The sequence below is a fragment of the Schistocerca nitens genome, chromosome 2 (assembly GCF_023898315.1).
Source record: "Schistocerca nitens isolate TAMUIC-IGC-003100 chromosome 2, iqSchNite1.1, whole genome shotgun sequence".
Taxonomy (NCBI): Eukaryota; Metazoa; Arthropoda; class Insecta; order Orthoptera; family Acrididae; genus Schistocerca; species Schistocerca nitens.
In genome coordinates, this window is record NC_064615.1 from 1,191,590,355 (window position 1) to 1,191,607,961 (window position 17,607).

The window sequence follows — 17,607 nt, forward strand, 5'->3', positions numbered from 1 at the left end:
CACATGTGAATGCAGTAGCATATACATAGTACAAACTATGTGCACTGTTGCTGACCTTTCTGCCAAGCGCATGTGATGTGCTGAAAGAAGGGACCTTTAGAATTTGACTGCGCTTAACATTGCCTGCAAAATGGACATAAAATACCACTTGAAAAGATGAGAATCTTGGCGTGTGCATCATCATATTTAGATTCTCTTATAAAGGATGCAGCCAAGATTGGAAGAAACTGCAGGGATAGGCTCTGTAAATTGAGCAAAGTAGAGACAGATGCCTAACACTTGTAGGGAAGTGGGAGCAACAGTTTCAAATGTGGTGTCAAACCCTCGCACCCCCTCACATCACTGGTCCTGCAGCAGAAGAGTGCCGCTGTGAGCTGCCCATCTCAGCTGCCTATCCATTGTCACTTCAGCCCTCTCTCAAATGTCCCAGATGGTGCTTTTGCACTGTGCCAGCCTTTGCACTCAGTGGTTTTGTACTCCTGATGATGACGCCAGAGACAGCTATCAAAAGCATGAACATTTAATTTGAAGTGACATGCCATGTAGATTAAAAAGATTTTATTCAGGTGTGCCACTGTGAGAGACTCTGAGGATATGTACAGCAACCAGACTTTCATTATAAAGAAGGGAGAAAGATAGGGTTGTAGCTTATCCTCAGTTTTATTCAATCTGTGTATTAAGAGAGCTGTGAAAAGACAGAGGAGAAATTTAGAAAGAAAATTAGTAAAGCAAGGGTAATAGAATGTAGTCAGATTTAATCATGTGATTTTGAAGGAACTAGATTACTAAATTAGACACTAAGAGAAGTAGATGACTTTTGCCATTTTGGCAGCAAAATTACTGACAATGGCCAAAGTAGATGATACAAAATGCAGACTGGTAATAGCAAGAGAAGCATATCTGTAAAAGGGAAATTTGGTAATATCAGGAAGTCTTTTGTGAAGGTATTGGTTTGTAGTGTAGCCTTTTGTAGAAGAGAAATGTGGACAATGCGTACCTCAGATAAGGTGAAAGTAGATCCATTTTAAATGTCATGATACAAAATAATCTGAAGATGAAATGGATATATCAAATAACTGATGAATAAATACTGCACTGAATTCTGGATTTAAAAAAATTAAGACAAAACTTGACTAAAAGAAGGAATCAGTTTATAGGATGCATCCTGAGGCATCTAAGCAGAATCAGTTTGATAATGGAAGGAAGTGTGGGATTTAAAAGTTGGAGTGGGAGACCAGGGCTTGATTATGGTAAGCAACTTCAAGAAGATGTGAGTTCCAGTGGTTACACATAAGTGAAGAGCCTTTTACAGGTTAGAATGTGTGGAGAGCTGCATGAAAGTGGTCTTCAGACTGAAGACCATGACAGCAACACACAGATAATTCTAGTTGTTGTTATCTGTATTATGGCAGTAAGACGTTAGTACATTAAGCAGGGATGCTAAGAAACACAAAAGAAAAGCAGCATGTCCATTTACAGCTCTTCACATTGTTTGCTTCTTTCCCTTTTTACCTCTTATAATATAAAAGATATGAAGAACAGAGTAATCTACTCAGCTGTGGAGAATAATCGGCACATGCCGGTAGTTTTAAATATATGCTGGCTGTCAACAGCCATGATTTATATTGGGAGATTACTAATAAAAATTGTTAGAACTCTAGCTGAAGGTAAACTTTTTCATATTCTCATTTTTGGGAATTAATGTGTATCATAAAGGGAACTAACAGCTTTGAATAAGTGGATTCATAATTTAATGTTAAATCATTTTCTGTGTCCAAAGTACAGCAAATTCACAACTCTGATGTCAAGTAATAATTTATCATAAGGGCTTTATATTCATTAAACCTACATATTATAATGTTCCCTTCCTCACTATTAAATGTTCATGGATTTACAGAAGCAAAATTTATTATGTTGAATTGACTAGTCAAGTGTTGTCAACATTTAAATAATTTTTGAACATTATATTAGCAGATAAATGTTACTTATTTGCTGCGGCTGTCTCATTGTCTAGGGTGTCTTTTTTGTTCCTATTTATGCTTTCCATTTAATAGGTCTGATGTGTTGCAATAACAAATCATTGTAATATTGTTATTTTTTATCATCATATCAGTTTATTTCTACATTCCACATTCTACACCACCGTTCGATAAATAAATTCATTGTGTAACACCTCTACACAAGACAAAGACCATAATTTTTGTCACATGCACCAATCTTGATTGCTACTGAAACCACACTCTCTATCTTAACATGTCTGAAGCAACTCTAAAGCAACTCTCCACACTATCTGATGCTACTCTAAAGCAACTCTGAAGCTGTCTCATGCTACTCTCAAGCACCTATACTGTGCTTGGTGCCAAACTTACATTAAATATTACAAATATATCTTCCATATTGTTCTACAAGGGTATGTAGTTAGTTTAGAATTACCATTAGACAAATTATAAATGCAAAAAGAAATTTATTGACATGAAAACTGAGGCATAATAATATACGAGGGTTGGAACTTTAATAGTGGCAACTATTTATTTACAGCTTGTACAAAATAGATACGTGTTTCAAAGTTTTACTGACCTTCAGAGTAGTCACCAGCACTGTATATATCAAGTTGCCAGTGATGTGGAAGTCGTATACTCTTAGCAGTGCCAGTTGTGTTGACATTTCTAGCAGCATGGTCTATTGCCCAACAAATTTGTAGCAGTTCTGAAGTGAATGCCATGAAGTGTTTCCTTCAGTTTAGAAATTGAGTTGAACTTACGAGGGCTTAAGTCAGGGGAATGCAGTAGGTGGTATAGGCTTAGCAGCCCTATCAGTCAAACAAATCAGTATCAGCTTGCACTGTACGTGTTTTAGCACTGTCCTGCAAAATGACAGTTAGGTCCTGCAGAAAAGTCTCTAAGCTGGTCATAGGTTGTGTCCCAAAAATGAACAAAAAAATAGTCCACTATTTTATTTTACACCGAACAATCCTCCACTTTTTTTTTAATTATATGCAGCTATGCCTTTATTTTGTAAGGCAACTTTGAAGATTTTCGCAGGGTATTAATACTTTATAGTTGGCAATACCATAATTGGCACATCTAAGCCATTTCCTACCAAAACTAACTATTTCTCATGCCACTGCTATTATCATACAGTTGTAAGCAGTTAATGAGTTGCAGTATTATTCCAAACATATAAATTACTGTTCCTAAACTGATTACAAAATTCTTTTTGTTACAATGTCCACCAGTCACACTGTAATTTATTGGAGAATGACAAAAGTTTTCGAGGAAAAAATTTGTGTTTGAAAACTTCATATACTTTTCTCCATACTGATTTACAGGTAACTGATTCAGAAAGCTTATTGGCTACTAATGCTGAGTCTTCATTTGTCCTAAACAGATCTTGTGCTGTTTTGTCTTTTTTAACAGAAGCAACTTTAGTTTTGTCACCATGTGAGCAGTGCTAGATAAGTGATGATTTTGTGGGATTGTGTTACCAGTTTCTACAACATATTGTTCTTCTTTAACAATTGGACTGTGACTAGTTTTTACTTAGTTTGTGATAACTGTAATTCTATTTCCAACAATGTCTAATTTATCATTCACTTTTTAAAACCTGCTTCCATCGCTCTCCTCCATTCTGATATTTGATCTACCAAATTGGAACTTAATTGTTTTTTTATGTAAATATTACTTTCATTTTCCATTTTCAAGTTGGCAATTTGTGTGTCCAGTCCTCTCACTTTCTTTGAGATTACGTTTAAACTAACCCCCTATCTACTTTCTTACCTATCCACAGCAATGTCACCTCTATTGTCAGACAGATACTGACAAGTATTTGAATCCCCCCACCCCTTTCCCACGTAATTTGACCTTTTGATTGTAACATTTTAATTTTATGCAGAAACATGTTTCCCCATAGCACTGTAGTTTTTGTGTAAATTGTGCTTATCTTATGTTTTCATCCATTGACTCTGGTTATGATTTGTTTCATTTTTCTTGGTTTTCATTTACTCGTAGTCTATGTACACTTAAGGTTCCATTTCACTTTTCCCACTTGCACCATTAGTTCATCATATCCACAGTTTATGTTTCTTTGGCCCATAATATGCAGAAAAAGTTATTTGGTATCAACATTTGTCATATTCTTTTCTGAAATGAGAACACTATCAATACTCCAGCTGATACTGTTTTAATCACAGACAAGCATTCACATATAATGTTCCCTTCCTTACTATTAAATGACCCTTGATATACAGATATAAAATTTATTTAGCTAAATTGCCTATCCTAGTGTCATCAATGTGACAACAACACTAGGACAGGTTGTGAGTTGTGCTTGGCTGCCTCAGTTGGTAGAGCACTTGCCCGCAAAAGGCAAAGGTCCCGAGTTCGAATCTTAGTCCGGCACACAGTTTTAATCTGCCAGAAAGCTTCAATGTTTAAATAGTTTTTAGAGGGAATAAACATTATATTAGCAGATAAATGTTATTTATCTTGCTATGCCTATCTCATCTAGTGAGTCTTTTTTATTCCTGTTTATGCTTTCCAGTTAATAGGTCCAAGGTGTTGCAATATGAAGCCACTGGAATATTGTTACTTTTTTTTTCATCATATCAGTTTATTTTTACATTATTGACACATTTTCTATGACACTAGTTGATAAGTAAGTACATTGTGCAACATTTCTACACAAGACAAAGACCGTAATTTCTCAGATTGTCACATGTATCAAACTCGAGAGCTACTGAATCCACACTCTCAATCTTAACATGTCTGAATCAACTCGAAAGCAACCCTCAACACTATTGACACTACCCTAAAGCAACTCTGAGCTATCTCATACTACTCTTAAGTAACTGTAACATGCTTCATGCCAAAATTACATTATGTATTACAAACATAGCTTCCAGATCTTTCCAGAACAGGATGTAGTCAGTTTAGAATTATTTTAAATGTCTCAACAGAAATTTCATTTCAGATTTAAATTACATAATTTTTTGTGAAAGTAGTTATTCATAAGAAGCTTTATGTGCCTAAAGGTCAAGGCAAAGCTTACTAATTTCAACAATCTCAGAAGCAGCAGCTTTCGGCTTTTTTTTTTAAAAAAAAAAAAAAAAAAAAAAAAAAAAAAAAAGACTTTATTGTCAGTAGTAAAACTAGAAAAATTATGAATGAAAACAGAAAAAATTGTACGTAGTTGAATTTTTGAAATCTACATACGTATAGTAGGTTTGGAAAATAACATTATTAAGATGACATGCTTCTTGTTGGATGCAAATCTGGATCCTCCCCTGAAAGCTTTGCACAGCTGCCTACTACATTTCACTCAAAGCAGCTTCAACATCTGGATTAATGGGAATTTTCAAGTCTGTGTCTGGGTTGTTCACATACACTCTCAATTTTGGTATCCCTACAAAAAGAAGCGACAAATCAATATGTGATATGTGATTTATTCATCTCATTACATACAATTTTCAACTCATTTGATTTGATGTACAGGAGACATGTTAAGATTTACAAAAAGAAACTTTTTTTCTCTTTTTTAAGAGAAATACAAAAGTTTACATTATGTTTTACATTTCTAAGTGACAGCTACACAAGTACATAAAATAATATATGTAATACAATCTGTGTGTTCAGACTGTGAAGCTGTCCTCAATGGATTCTTTGACAGAATAAAAACACTTTTCCACCAGAAGAGTAAAGAGCATCCTTTTCAGTGAACCAAGCTCCATCTTAAATATATTACTGCCTTTTATTTTATTGAAATTTTTTAACCCCATGTACTCTGGCATTTGGGCATAAAGTTTTAAACAATGTGTTGGAAGTTTGAAATTATCTCTGTGGCGAGTGCTGTAGTTGTGGTCAAAACGGAAAGTGTCTAGTGTATGTTGATTTTTATATAAGAATACCACCACTTCATATATGTAAAGTGAAGGGACAGATTTTTTAACAGTGGTCGACATGATTCCCATTTTTATGCAACAAATATGTTTCTAATTACTTTCTTTCGTAATACCAGGAGCCTAGTGACATTTGCTAAATTTCCCCAGAAGATTATGCCATAATGAATAACTGACCCAAAGTAGCAGTGATGAACTATCTTTCTGGTATCCATGTTTGTGGCACCTGACAAAATGCACATTGCAAATGCCAAGCTGTTCAGTTTATTTGCTAAGTAATCTATGTGTACCTTCCAATTAAAATTTTTATCAAGATTTAGGAAGAGCATCATTGAATAACGAAATGGTATGTTCAGGAAACATTCATTGAACTGCTTCTGTGGATGATCTTGCCATGTAATCTGTGGTACTATAGTATTGAAACCACATTTCCATGATGTTCACATGATGCCTTTCCATTTCCACATGCAGGATTTCGATCTAGTGTGCAGATGTCACATTAATTGCAATTCCCCCCTCTTCAAAAAAGTGGGGATCGACAGTCTCTATGTTAGTGATACTTTTACTTTTGAACTTTGGAAAGGTTTTTATTGTAGCTCTCATGGGTTTTCTGATGCCCATTATTGCCAGTTCTATACATTAATGTAGCCATCCACATAGATGTGGGCTTCCTTGCTCATCATTGTTAGAAATGATGTCCATTATGTCATAAAATTCTGTGTGTTGCACAAAAAATGGATGATCATTATTTTGTATGAATGAAATTTGAGTTCATCATGTAAGGTGTGATGAAGCGAATGACGTTACGTACCCAGTGTTACAGCCTGTTGCCTAATGGATCATTTCGGACTAATGAAAACTGCTTTTCTCACTCTGTCTACATTGCTCCAGAGTTTGGACATGTTGAACTGGGACCAGCAAATCATTGTTCTTAAACTGGTCGACACCAAACAAGTAATACTCTATGCTGCATGGTGACTGAAACTGCCTTGTCTCTGCTGTCTGCAAGAGGTCACCCAAGATCAATACTCCCACTCCCTGCTGAGTATTAATGGTTTAAAAATCACTATTTTCCTCTGCTCCATCGTGTATAATTACTATAGCAGTGAGGATGAAAATGAGTCTTCGTCTTAATTATTAATTTGAAGAACTTGAAATGAAAATGTAAGTTTGTCTAAAAGAGAAAACATGATAACTATAGAAAAATTTGACTGTAATTGCTTATTCAGTACACATTCAAGGAAAAACTGCAATCTTGAGGAACATCTGCAAGCTTTCATCTTAAGTTATTACTTTTTTTTTAGTTACCAAAATACCATATTTATTTAAGATCTACTTATCAATATTTTCATGCAGGATCTCCATTTACTTTGCGTGTTGGAAGTCAGAGATCAAGAGACAAATCTATTTCTCCAACTGTGCACCACCATAGTTCCAATGTACAGCAAGACTCCTGGAAAGAACGAAGTATTCGACATGGTGAGTAATTAGGTTACCGGAGTATATACTGTACTTCCAGAGAGCAAATCCTCAGATAATTCCACCTCCAGCTATCTATTAACATTTTCTAATGAATGTGAGTTACATTATCACCAACATCCTATTCTCTGACCTCGAGACAAGATGCTCCTCTGATCCACTGACCTTCCCTCAGGAATCCTAGCTCGAATGTATCTCCTACTGCAAATGTCCATTTCTCTTAATATGCATAATGTTTTGTTGTTTAAGAGGGGGTAGGGGGGGGGGAACTTCTGGTATTAGGATTTATTGATGTCACCTTGTAACCACACTCACTACACTCAAGTCAAAATCTGAAAGCAGAGTCATCAGTGAAATACATCACTTACCACTGAAAGCTCATTCCTTATGGTCATGGAACAGAACTATATTCCTGGGTGGAGAGTATAGCTGTTTATACGAACATCAAATATTTTGGAATCCAGCTATTTATACAAAAGTGATTATTCCGGAATATACAAACAGGTTCCAAGAACCTTCCAGAAATGTTAAACGCTAGGTAAGAAATAATTGCTGGTGGTTGGGTTTCAACTGACAAGCCACAGTAACCAGTTAGCAATGCTAACCACTGTGCTGCGCTGCATCTATGCCAGCCAGGATGCAAATTTGCTCCATCTTGTGGAGAAATAGTGACCTGCTGTATCAGAACTTCTCATTGGAGACAACTACAGCACTCTAAATCTGGATCTTGTCAATGGTCTTTCAAGTGGATACTAGTGTTCTATTTGTTTTGTAAATAAAACTGTCTTTTCTTGCTGCAACTTAATTTATTTTTCCCAGATACACTTCACCTTTTTCTTGATCTAAGGCATCTTCAATGGGATCTATAACAATACAGTTTTTTTTTTTTAGATTATCAAACAGTTCACATCAAGTTTTTTTTATGTAAATAAGTAAATACTTACAGTTTGCTCAGATCTGCATTTTCTCTCATCTGGTCTGGAGATCACACTACCATTTTATTTCTGAAACATAAGCAGAATTTTCAATTCCGAACTTTTTCACACTGTTCACCATGTTGTTTCTTCTTTTTTGTGGTGTGCTATTATTCTTTTGCCATTACATATAGCTATTTGTTCGAACACTGTGCTTTTAACAATGCAAGTATAGCTACTTCATTATGTTTTTCCTCCTCTTCGGTTTGTTTACCTGAATGTTTTGGTGGTTTGAGTTGAGAGTGTTGACTAAGAATGTAATAACTGTTAGAAGGTGGTTGAAATCTTTCGTGACAGCTGATTTGACTTTTGGTTCCAATGTTGTATGGAGGGATTCATGGATAAGTGAGTGAAAGGGTGTTGGGTGATAGTATTATGGTATTTGGTGGTATTATTATTATTATTATATTAGATATCCTCTTTGTGAGTGTTATTCAATTATTTTATCTATTTGTGTAAACAATGAATTGTTTGGCATGTGTACTTGATCATTCAATAGGTTTTCCTTTCTTCATTAGTTTTCTGTATGTGATAGTTTTCTTGCAGGATTAGGAGGTGTTTTTTATTGTTTATTCTAATTATTTTCATGTCTTCTTCTCTAGTGGCTGGTTTGTCATTATATTCTCTTAGGTGTTCTGCAAATGTGGAATGGTTTCTCCCATACTTCCAGGTTCTCATGTGTTCATTGTATCTGACATAAAATGTCCTGCCTCTTTGTCCTATGTATTTGCCTTCACAAATGTTACATTGTAGCACAAAACTACTGTGACAAATTTTTTGAAAAGAAATAATTGTAAAACATGTGTTATTGTCTAGGTTGAGAATAATTAGAACACAGAAGTTGTATCTCAATTAACTTTCACAATTATTTATTATGTTAATATATATATATATATATATATATATATATATATATATATATATATATATATATATATATAAAAAGAAAGATGATGAGACTTACCAAACAAAAGCGCTGGCAGGTCGATAGACACACAAACAAACACAAATATACACACAAAATTCAAGCTTTCGCAACAAACTGTTGCCTCATCAGGAAAGAGGGAAGGAGAGGGAAAGACGAAAGGATGTGGGTTTTAAGGGAGAGGGTAAGGAGTCATTCCAATCCCGGGAGCGGAAAGACTTACCTTAGGGGGAAAAAAGGACAGGTATACACTCGCACACACACACATATCCATCCACACATACAGACACAAGCAGACATATGTCTGCTTGTGTCTGTATGTGTGGATGGATATGTGTGTGTGTGCGAGTGTATACCTGTCCTTTTTTCCCCCTAAGGTAAGTCTTTCCGCTCCCGGGATTGGAATGACTCCTTACCCTCTCCCTTAAAACCCACATCCTTTCGTCTTTCCCTCTCCTTCCCTCTTTCCTGATGAGGCAACAGTTTGTTGCGAAAGCTTGAATTTTGTGTGTATATTTGTGTTTGTTTGTGTGTCTATCGACCTGCCAGCGCTTTTGTTTGGTAAGTCTCATCATCTTTCTTTTTAGATATATTTTTCCACGTGGAATGTTTCCCTCTGTTATATATATATATATATATATATATATATATATATATATATATATATATATATATATATATATATATATTAACAAGCATCTGATTTCTAGCAAATCCAAGTCAAGAATCAGTCAAAAATTGTCTTGGAAAATACTTCTAATATTTTGCTAAAACTGCAAGAAAAAAGAAGTTGAACAGCAACTTTATAATTCTTGCACATAACTCTCTGGGATTCATCAGTGTCTGTGATTCACAGTGCACTGGAACCCTTAAAATATTTTTGATCTACTGCAACTGCCAGTATTTTGCCAGCAAGGGGATGAAAGGTGGTACCATGAAGTTCCTGATCAACAGTCTTTGAGCCAATACTGTAGATTTAATTTCAGACCTCTCTGTTGTATCTCACAAAGTGAGAGCATGTGACAGCAGCTGCCTCGGTGCTATTCGATAGCACCAGGGCACCTGTGGGCACCAGGTTTCACCCTCCCATCTCTCACCGTCAGCACACAACTCAAACATAACACTGTACTGTCCATGCATCCTAAACACTCACCTACACTCTACAAATACACATGTGACACATCTCTCACATATCCACAAGGAAAGCCAATGTGTGCAGAGGAAGAACATGCTTTCCAACTGGCAGTTGAACCCCCTACCTCCCACCCTCAATGTCATGTGACATTGACATTTTTTTTTATCCACTTTACCTTTTCTTTCATCTGCAGAATACTTGAGGCCATGTAAAGTGAATCTTCCTTTCAACTTAGAATTATGTTTGTTAAAGGCATAGTTGTTCTATTTGGGTGGACCAAAATTCAAATTATTGTCTCTCTATTCATATTTAGGTTTTGTTGGTCAAAAAGAGATTTCACAACTTTATAATATCTTAAGTCAACAAAATATAATAGGATTTTTGTACTGTTAGTTTTTACAATCCACAGCCTTAAAGAATTAGACAAATAGCACAAAACTAAAACATTGTGTGTAAGCATATTTTGCTTCTTTCAACTGTGATTAATGGATATGTAGCTTACAGAAAGCTTGTTTTATGCAAATAAAATTAAAATAGGCTTATTTTCCATCTGCCAATTTCTGTTTTTATTATTTCAAACTGCCTTTAATGAGGCAGCATTACCCATCAAGATCTCTTAAATAGTATGGGTTCTGATCCTATGTTTGCAATATTACAGAACTAAAAAAATTCTTTGTAATTAAAATATATTCATTGTATTTGCAGAGTATTTAGTTTTAACAGAACTATCAGTTTTACTGTAAGGTACTATAAGCCATAGTTCTATGCTGATTCTTTATATTGAAATTTTAAAAGAAATTTGATTGGTGTCAAAAGTGTGTAGTGGTACTGATGGATTTAAAACTACAGTCCTGAAATAATTTATACATAAAAAATTTCAGAGCATTAAACATAAAGCATTACAGAGGATTTCCTAGATTAAAAAATACATTTTGATAAAGGGAGATAGCCTAGTTAAAAATTTAGGTGTGTACCCTGTTTTTCCTTTTCTACTAACCTGCATAAATGGAACTCTATAAGAGCCAGGCTGAAAGTAGCACCATCATGCCAAATTCAACTCTGCCAATGCGTGGTGAACCACTACAGCAGATGAGTGGTGAAGCATTCTCTACCTATAGCAAAACATACGTTGATCTTTCAAAATTTCATAATATTTACTATGTGCAGAATCATTTTGTTCATTGAACAGTTCTCCCAGATTTTTATCCAGTGAGTTTAACTCTCAATTTATTCTAGAACATTCAGGTTCGAACTCTTTGGGATTGTGTACGTTATTTCCATTCATTAGCATGCTCTTTGTAGTTCACGTTTTTTGTTTTTTATGTATATTCCAAATGCTGTTCTGTTATCGTGCCAACAGTGTTCTTTATAATAGATCTTAAAAGTTTCAGCCCACATTAGCCTGTGTAATATTTATTACCCACCTGCACATTTGATTCTACACACTGAAATTATTGTATTGGTTGCCTGGAAAAAATATAGCTGCAGCATATTGGAATGAAGGGCAAATTGCATACGGAGTGTGGCACAAAAGAACCAATTTAATAATTCTGGGGTTTATAAAATAAAGTGTGCAGACTGTAGGATATATTATATATGCCAAAGGAGGTAAAAGTGGGATCCAGTTTGCAGAACATTGCGAGCACAATAATAGGAAATATTTGGGACCCATATAAAAAATAGCAAAACAAACTATGTTCAATATGAGTACAGAAGGAAATACTGCACAGAGGTCCAAAGAGTTCTGGTAGCCACGAACAGACCAGACCTCATCGATGGTGTCAGTGTTGAGACAGGGATTAGTGATCATAATGTTGTCATTACAACTATGGTTACAAAAGTTAAATAGTCAGTCAAGAAGGCTAGGAGAGTATTCTTACTAGAAAGAGCAGATAAGCAGTTGTTAGCATCCCACTTAGTAAATGAATTGACTTCATTTACTTCCGGTACGATGGGCGTGGAAGAATTATGGGCAAGTTTTAAACTCATTGTAAATCACGCATTGGACAAGTATGTGCTGAAAAAGTGGATTACAGATGGAAAAGACCCACTGTGGTTTAACAGAACAGTTCGGAGAATGCTCAGTAAGCAAAGACAGCTGCACTCGCGGTACAAGAAAGATTGGAGGAAGAGACTAGAGATTCCTGGTGCTGTAAAAAGAATGATGCGCAAAGCATACAACCACTACCACCGTCATACCTTAGCAAAAGATCTTGCTGAAAACCCAAGGAAATTCTGGTATTACATAAAATCTGTAAGCAGGTCGAAGGCTTCCATCCAGTCACTCACTGATCAGTCTGGCCTGGCAACGGAAGGCAGCAAAACGAAAGCTGAAATTTGCCGCTGGTGGAGAGGCTTGCGTGCCTCAATGATACAGATAGCCATACCGTAGGTGCAACAACAACAGAGGGGTATCTGTTGAGAGGCCAGACTACTGTGTGGTTCCTGAAGAGGGGCAGCAGCCTTTTCAGTAGTTGCAGGGGCAACAGTCTGGATGATTGACTGATCTGGCCTTGTAACACTAACCAAAATGGCCTTGCTGTTCTGGCACTGTGAATGGCTGAAAGCAAGGGGAAACTACAGCCGTAATTTTTTCCGAGGGCATGCAGCTTTACTGTATGATTAAATGATGATGGCGTCCTCTTGGGTAAAATATTCCGGAGGTAAAATAGTCCCCCATTCAGATCTCCGGGCGGGGGCTACTCAAGAGGACGTCATTATCAGGAGAAAGAAAACTGGTGTTCTACCTATCGGAGCATGGAATGTCAGATCCCTTAATTGGGCAGGTAGATTAGAAAATTTAAAAAGGGAAATGGATAGATTAAAGTTAGATGTAGTGGGAATTAGTGAAGTTCGGTGGCAGGAGGAACAAGACTTCTGGTCAGGTGAATACAGGGTTATAAATACAAAATCAAATAGGGATAATGCAGGAGTAGCTTTAATAATGAATAGGAAAATAGGGGTACGGGTAAGCTACTACAAACAGCATAGTTAACGCATTATTGTGGCCAAGATAGACATGAAGCCCCAGCTTACTACAGTAGTACAAGTTTATATGCCTACTAGCTCTGCAGATGATGAAGAAATTGATGAAATGTATGATGAGATAAAAGAAATTATTCAGGTAGTGAAGGGAACGAAAATTTAATAGTCATGGGTGACTGGAATTTGACAGTAGGAAAAGGGAGAGAAGGAAACATAGTAGGTGAATATGGATTGGGGCTAAGAAATGAAAGAGGAAGCCGCCTGGTAGAATTTTGCACAGAGAATAACTTAATCATAGTTAACACTTGGTTCAAGAATTATGAAAGAAGGTTGTATACATGGAAGAAACCTGGAGATACTAGAAGATATAAGATAGATTATATAATGGTAAGACAGAGATTTAGGAACCAGGTTTTAAATTTTAAGACAATTCCAGGAGCAGATGTGTACTCTGACCACAATCTATTGGTTATGAACTGTAGATTAAAACTGAAGAAACTGCAAAAAGGTGGGAATTTAAGGAGATGGGACCTGGATAAACTGAAAGAACCATAGGTTGTACAGGGTTTCAGGGAGAGCATAACAGAACAATTGACAGGAATGGGGGAAAGAAATACAGTAGAAGAAGAATGGGTAGCTTTGAGGGATGAAATAGTGAAGGCAGCAGAGGATCAAATAGGTAAAGAGACGAGGCCTAGTAGAAACCCTTGGGTAACAGAACAACTATTGAATTTAATTGCTGAAAGGAGAAAATATAAAAATGCAGTAAATGAGGCAGGCAAAAAGGAATACAAACGTCTCAAAAATGAGATCGACAGGAAGTGCAAAATGGCTAAGCAGGGATTTCTAGAGGACAAATGTAAGGATGTAGAGGCTTATCTCACTAGGGGTAAGATAGATACAGGAAAATTAAAGAGACCCTTGGAGAAAGGAGAACCACTTGCATGAATGTCAAGAACTTTGATGGACACCCAGTTCTAAGCAAAGAAGGGAAAGCAGAAAGATGGAAGGGGTATATAGAGGGTCTATACAAGGGCGATGTACTTGAAGACAATATTATGGAAATGGAAGAGGATGTAGATGAAGATAAAATGGGAGATATGATACTGGGTGAAGAGTTTGACAGAGCACTGAAAGACCAGAGTCGAAACAAGGCGCCCGGGAATAGACAACATTCCATTAGAACTATTGACAGCCTTGGGAGAGCCAGTCCTGACAAAACTCTACCATCTGGTGAACAAGATGTATGAGACAGGCAAAATACCCCCAGACTTCAAGAAGAATATAATAATTCCAATCCCAAAGAAAGCAGGTGTTGAGAGATGTGAAAATTACCGAACTATCAGTTTAATAAGTCACAGCTGCAAAATACTAACGTGAATTCTTTACAGAGAAATGGAAAAACGGGTAGAAACCCACCTCAGGGAGATCAGTTTGGATTCCGTAGAAATGTTGGAACACGTGAGGCAATACTGACCCTACGACTTATCTTTGAAGAAAGATTAAGAGAAGGCAAACCTACGTTCCTAGCATTTGTAGACTTAGAGAAAGCTTTTGACAATGTTGATTGGAATACTCTCTTTCAAATTCTGAAGGTGTTAAGGGTAAAATACAGGGAGCAAAAGGGTATTTACAATTTGTACAGAAACCAGATGGCAATTATAAGAGTCGAGGGGTATGAAAGGAAAGCCGTGGTTGGGAAGGGAGTGAGACAGGGTTGTACCCTATCCCCAATGTTATTCAATCTGTATATTGAGCAAGCAGTAAAGGAAACAAAAGAAAAGTTCAGAGTAAGTATTAAAATCCATGGAGAAGAAATAAAAACTTTGAGGTTCGCCGATGACATTCTTATTCTGTCAGTGACAGCAAAGGACTTGGAAGAGGAGTTGAACGGAATGGACAGGGTCTTGAAAGGAGCATATAAGATGAACATCAACAAAAGCAAAACGAGGATAATGGAATGTAGTCGAATTAAGTCGGGTGATGCTGAGGGAATTAGATTAGGAAATGAGACACTTAAAGTAGTAAAGGAGTTTTGCTATTTGGGGAGCAAAATAACTGATGACAGTCAAAGTAGAGAGGATATAAAATGTAGACTGGCAATGGCAAGGAAAGCGTTTCTGAAGAAGAAAAATTTGTTAACATCGAGTATAGATTTAAATGTCAGGAAGTCGTTTCTGAAAGTATTTGTATGGAGTGTAGCCATGTACGAAAGTGAAACGTTGACGAAAAATAGTTTAGACAAGAAGAGAATAGAAGCTTTTGAAATGTGGTGCTAGAGAAGAATGCTGAAGATTAGATGGGTAGATCACATTACTAATGAGGAGGTATTGAATAGAATTTGGGAGAAGAGGAGCTTGTGGCACAACTTGACTAGAAGAAGGGCTCGGATGGTAGGACATGTTCTGAGACATTGAGGGATCACTAATTTAGTATTGAAGGGCAGCGTGGAGGGTAAAAATCGAAGAGGGAGACCAAGAGATGAATACACTAAGCAGATTCAGAAGGATGTAGGCTGCAGTAGGTACTGGGAGATGAAGAAGCTTGCACAGGATAGAGTAGCATGGAGAGCTGGATCAAATCAGTCTCAGGACTGAAGACCACTACAACAACAACAACGACAACAATAACAACAGCAGCAACAACATTTGAGAAATCTTTCACGCAGGAGGATCATACAAACATACCGCCATTTGAGTTTCGCACAGATTCCCGTATGGAGGACATAGTGATAGACATCCCTGGGGTTGTGAAGCAGCTGAATGGCTTGAAAATAAATAAATTGCCAGGTCCTGATGGGATTCCAATTCGGTTTTACAGAGAGCACTCTACTGCATTGGCTCTTTACTTAGCTTGCATTTATCACGAATCTCTTGGCCAACATAAAGTCCTGAGCGACTGGAAAAAAGTGCAGGTGACGCCTGTATATAAGAAAGGTAGAAGGATGGATCCTCAAAATTACAGACCAATATCCTTCAAAATTACAGACCAATATCCTTAACATCGATTTGTTGCAGGATTCTCAAACATATTCTCAGTTCGAATATAATGAATTTCCTTGAGACAGAGAAGTTGCTGTCCATGCATCAGCACGGCTTTAGAAAGCATCACTCCTGCGAAATCAACTCGCCCTTTTTTCACATGATATCTTGCGAACCATGGATGAAGGGTATCAGACGGGTGCCATATTCCTTGACTTCCGGAAAGCGTTTGACTCGGTGCCCCACTACAGACTCCTAACTAAGGTACGAGCATATGTGATTGGTTTCCAAATATGTCAGTGGCTCGAAGGCTTCTTAAGTAATAGAACCGAGTACGTTGTCCTCGATGGTGAGTGTTCATCGGAGGTGAGGGTATCACCTGGGGTGCCCCAGGGACGTGTGGTAGGTCCGCTGTTCTTTTCTATCTACATAAATGATCTTTTGGATAGGGTGGATAGCAATGTGTGGCTGTTTGCTGATGATGCTGTGGTGTATGGGAAGGTGTCGTCGTTGCGTGACTGTAGGAGGATACAAGATGACTTGGACAAGGTTTGTGATTGGTGTAAAGAATGGCAGCTAACTCTAAATATAGATAAATGTAAATTAATGCAGATGACTAGGAAAAGGAATCCCGTAATGTTTGAATACTCCATTAGTAGTGTAGCACTTGACACAGTCACGGTGATTAAATATTTGGGCGTAACATTGCAGAGCGATATGAAGTGGGACAAGCATGTAATGGCAGTTGTGGCGAAGGTGGATAGTCATCTTCGGTTAATTGGGAGAATTTTGGGAAAATGTGGTTCATCTGTAAAGGAGACCGCTTATAAAGCACTAGTACGACCTATTCTCGAGTACTGCTCAAGCGTTTGGGATCCCAATCAGTCGGATTGAGGGAGGACATAGAAGCAATTCAGAGGCGGGCTGCTAGATTTGTTACTGGTAGGTTTGATCATCATGCGAGTGTTACGGAAATGCTTCAGGAATTTGGGTGGGAGTCTCTAGAGGAAAGGAGTCGTTCTTTTCGTGAATCGCTACTGAGGAAATTTAGAGAACCAGGATTTGAGGCTGACTGCAGTACAATTTTACTGCCGCCAACTTATATTTTGCGGAAAGACCACAAAGATAAGATAAGAGAGATTAGGGCTCGTACAGAGGCATATAGGCAGTCATTTTTCCCTCGTTCTGTTTGGGAGTGGAACAGGGAGAGAAGATGATAGTTTTGATGTGAGGTA

The 17,607-nt window shown here is 37.1% G+C and overlaps 1 protein-coding gene across 1 annotated transcript in view; it reads left to right on the top strand.

Moving 5' to 3' along the window:
• LOC126237535 (filamin-A) overlaps positions 1-17,607 on the top strand; it is a 914,413-nt gene that overhangs the window by 414,909 nt on the left and 481,897 nt on the right. Inside the window, exon 11 of the mRNA XM_049947718.1 lies at positions 7,250-7,372. Coding sequence (XP_049803675.1) covers positions 7,250-7,372 — 123 coding nt within the window. The remainder of the gene's footprint in view (positions 1-7,249; positions 7,373-17,607) is intronic.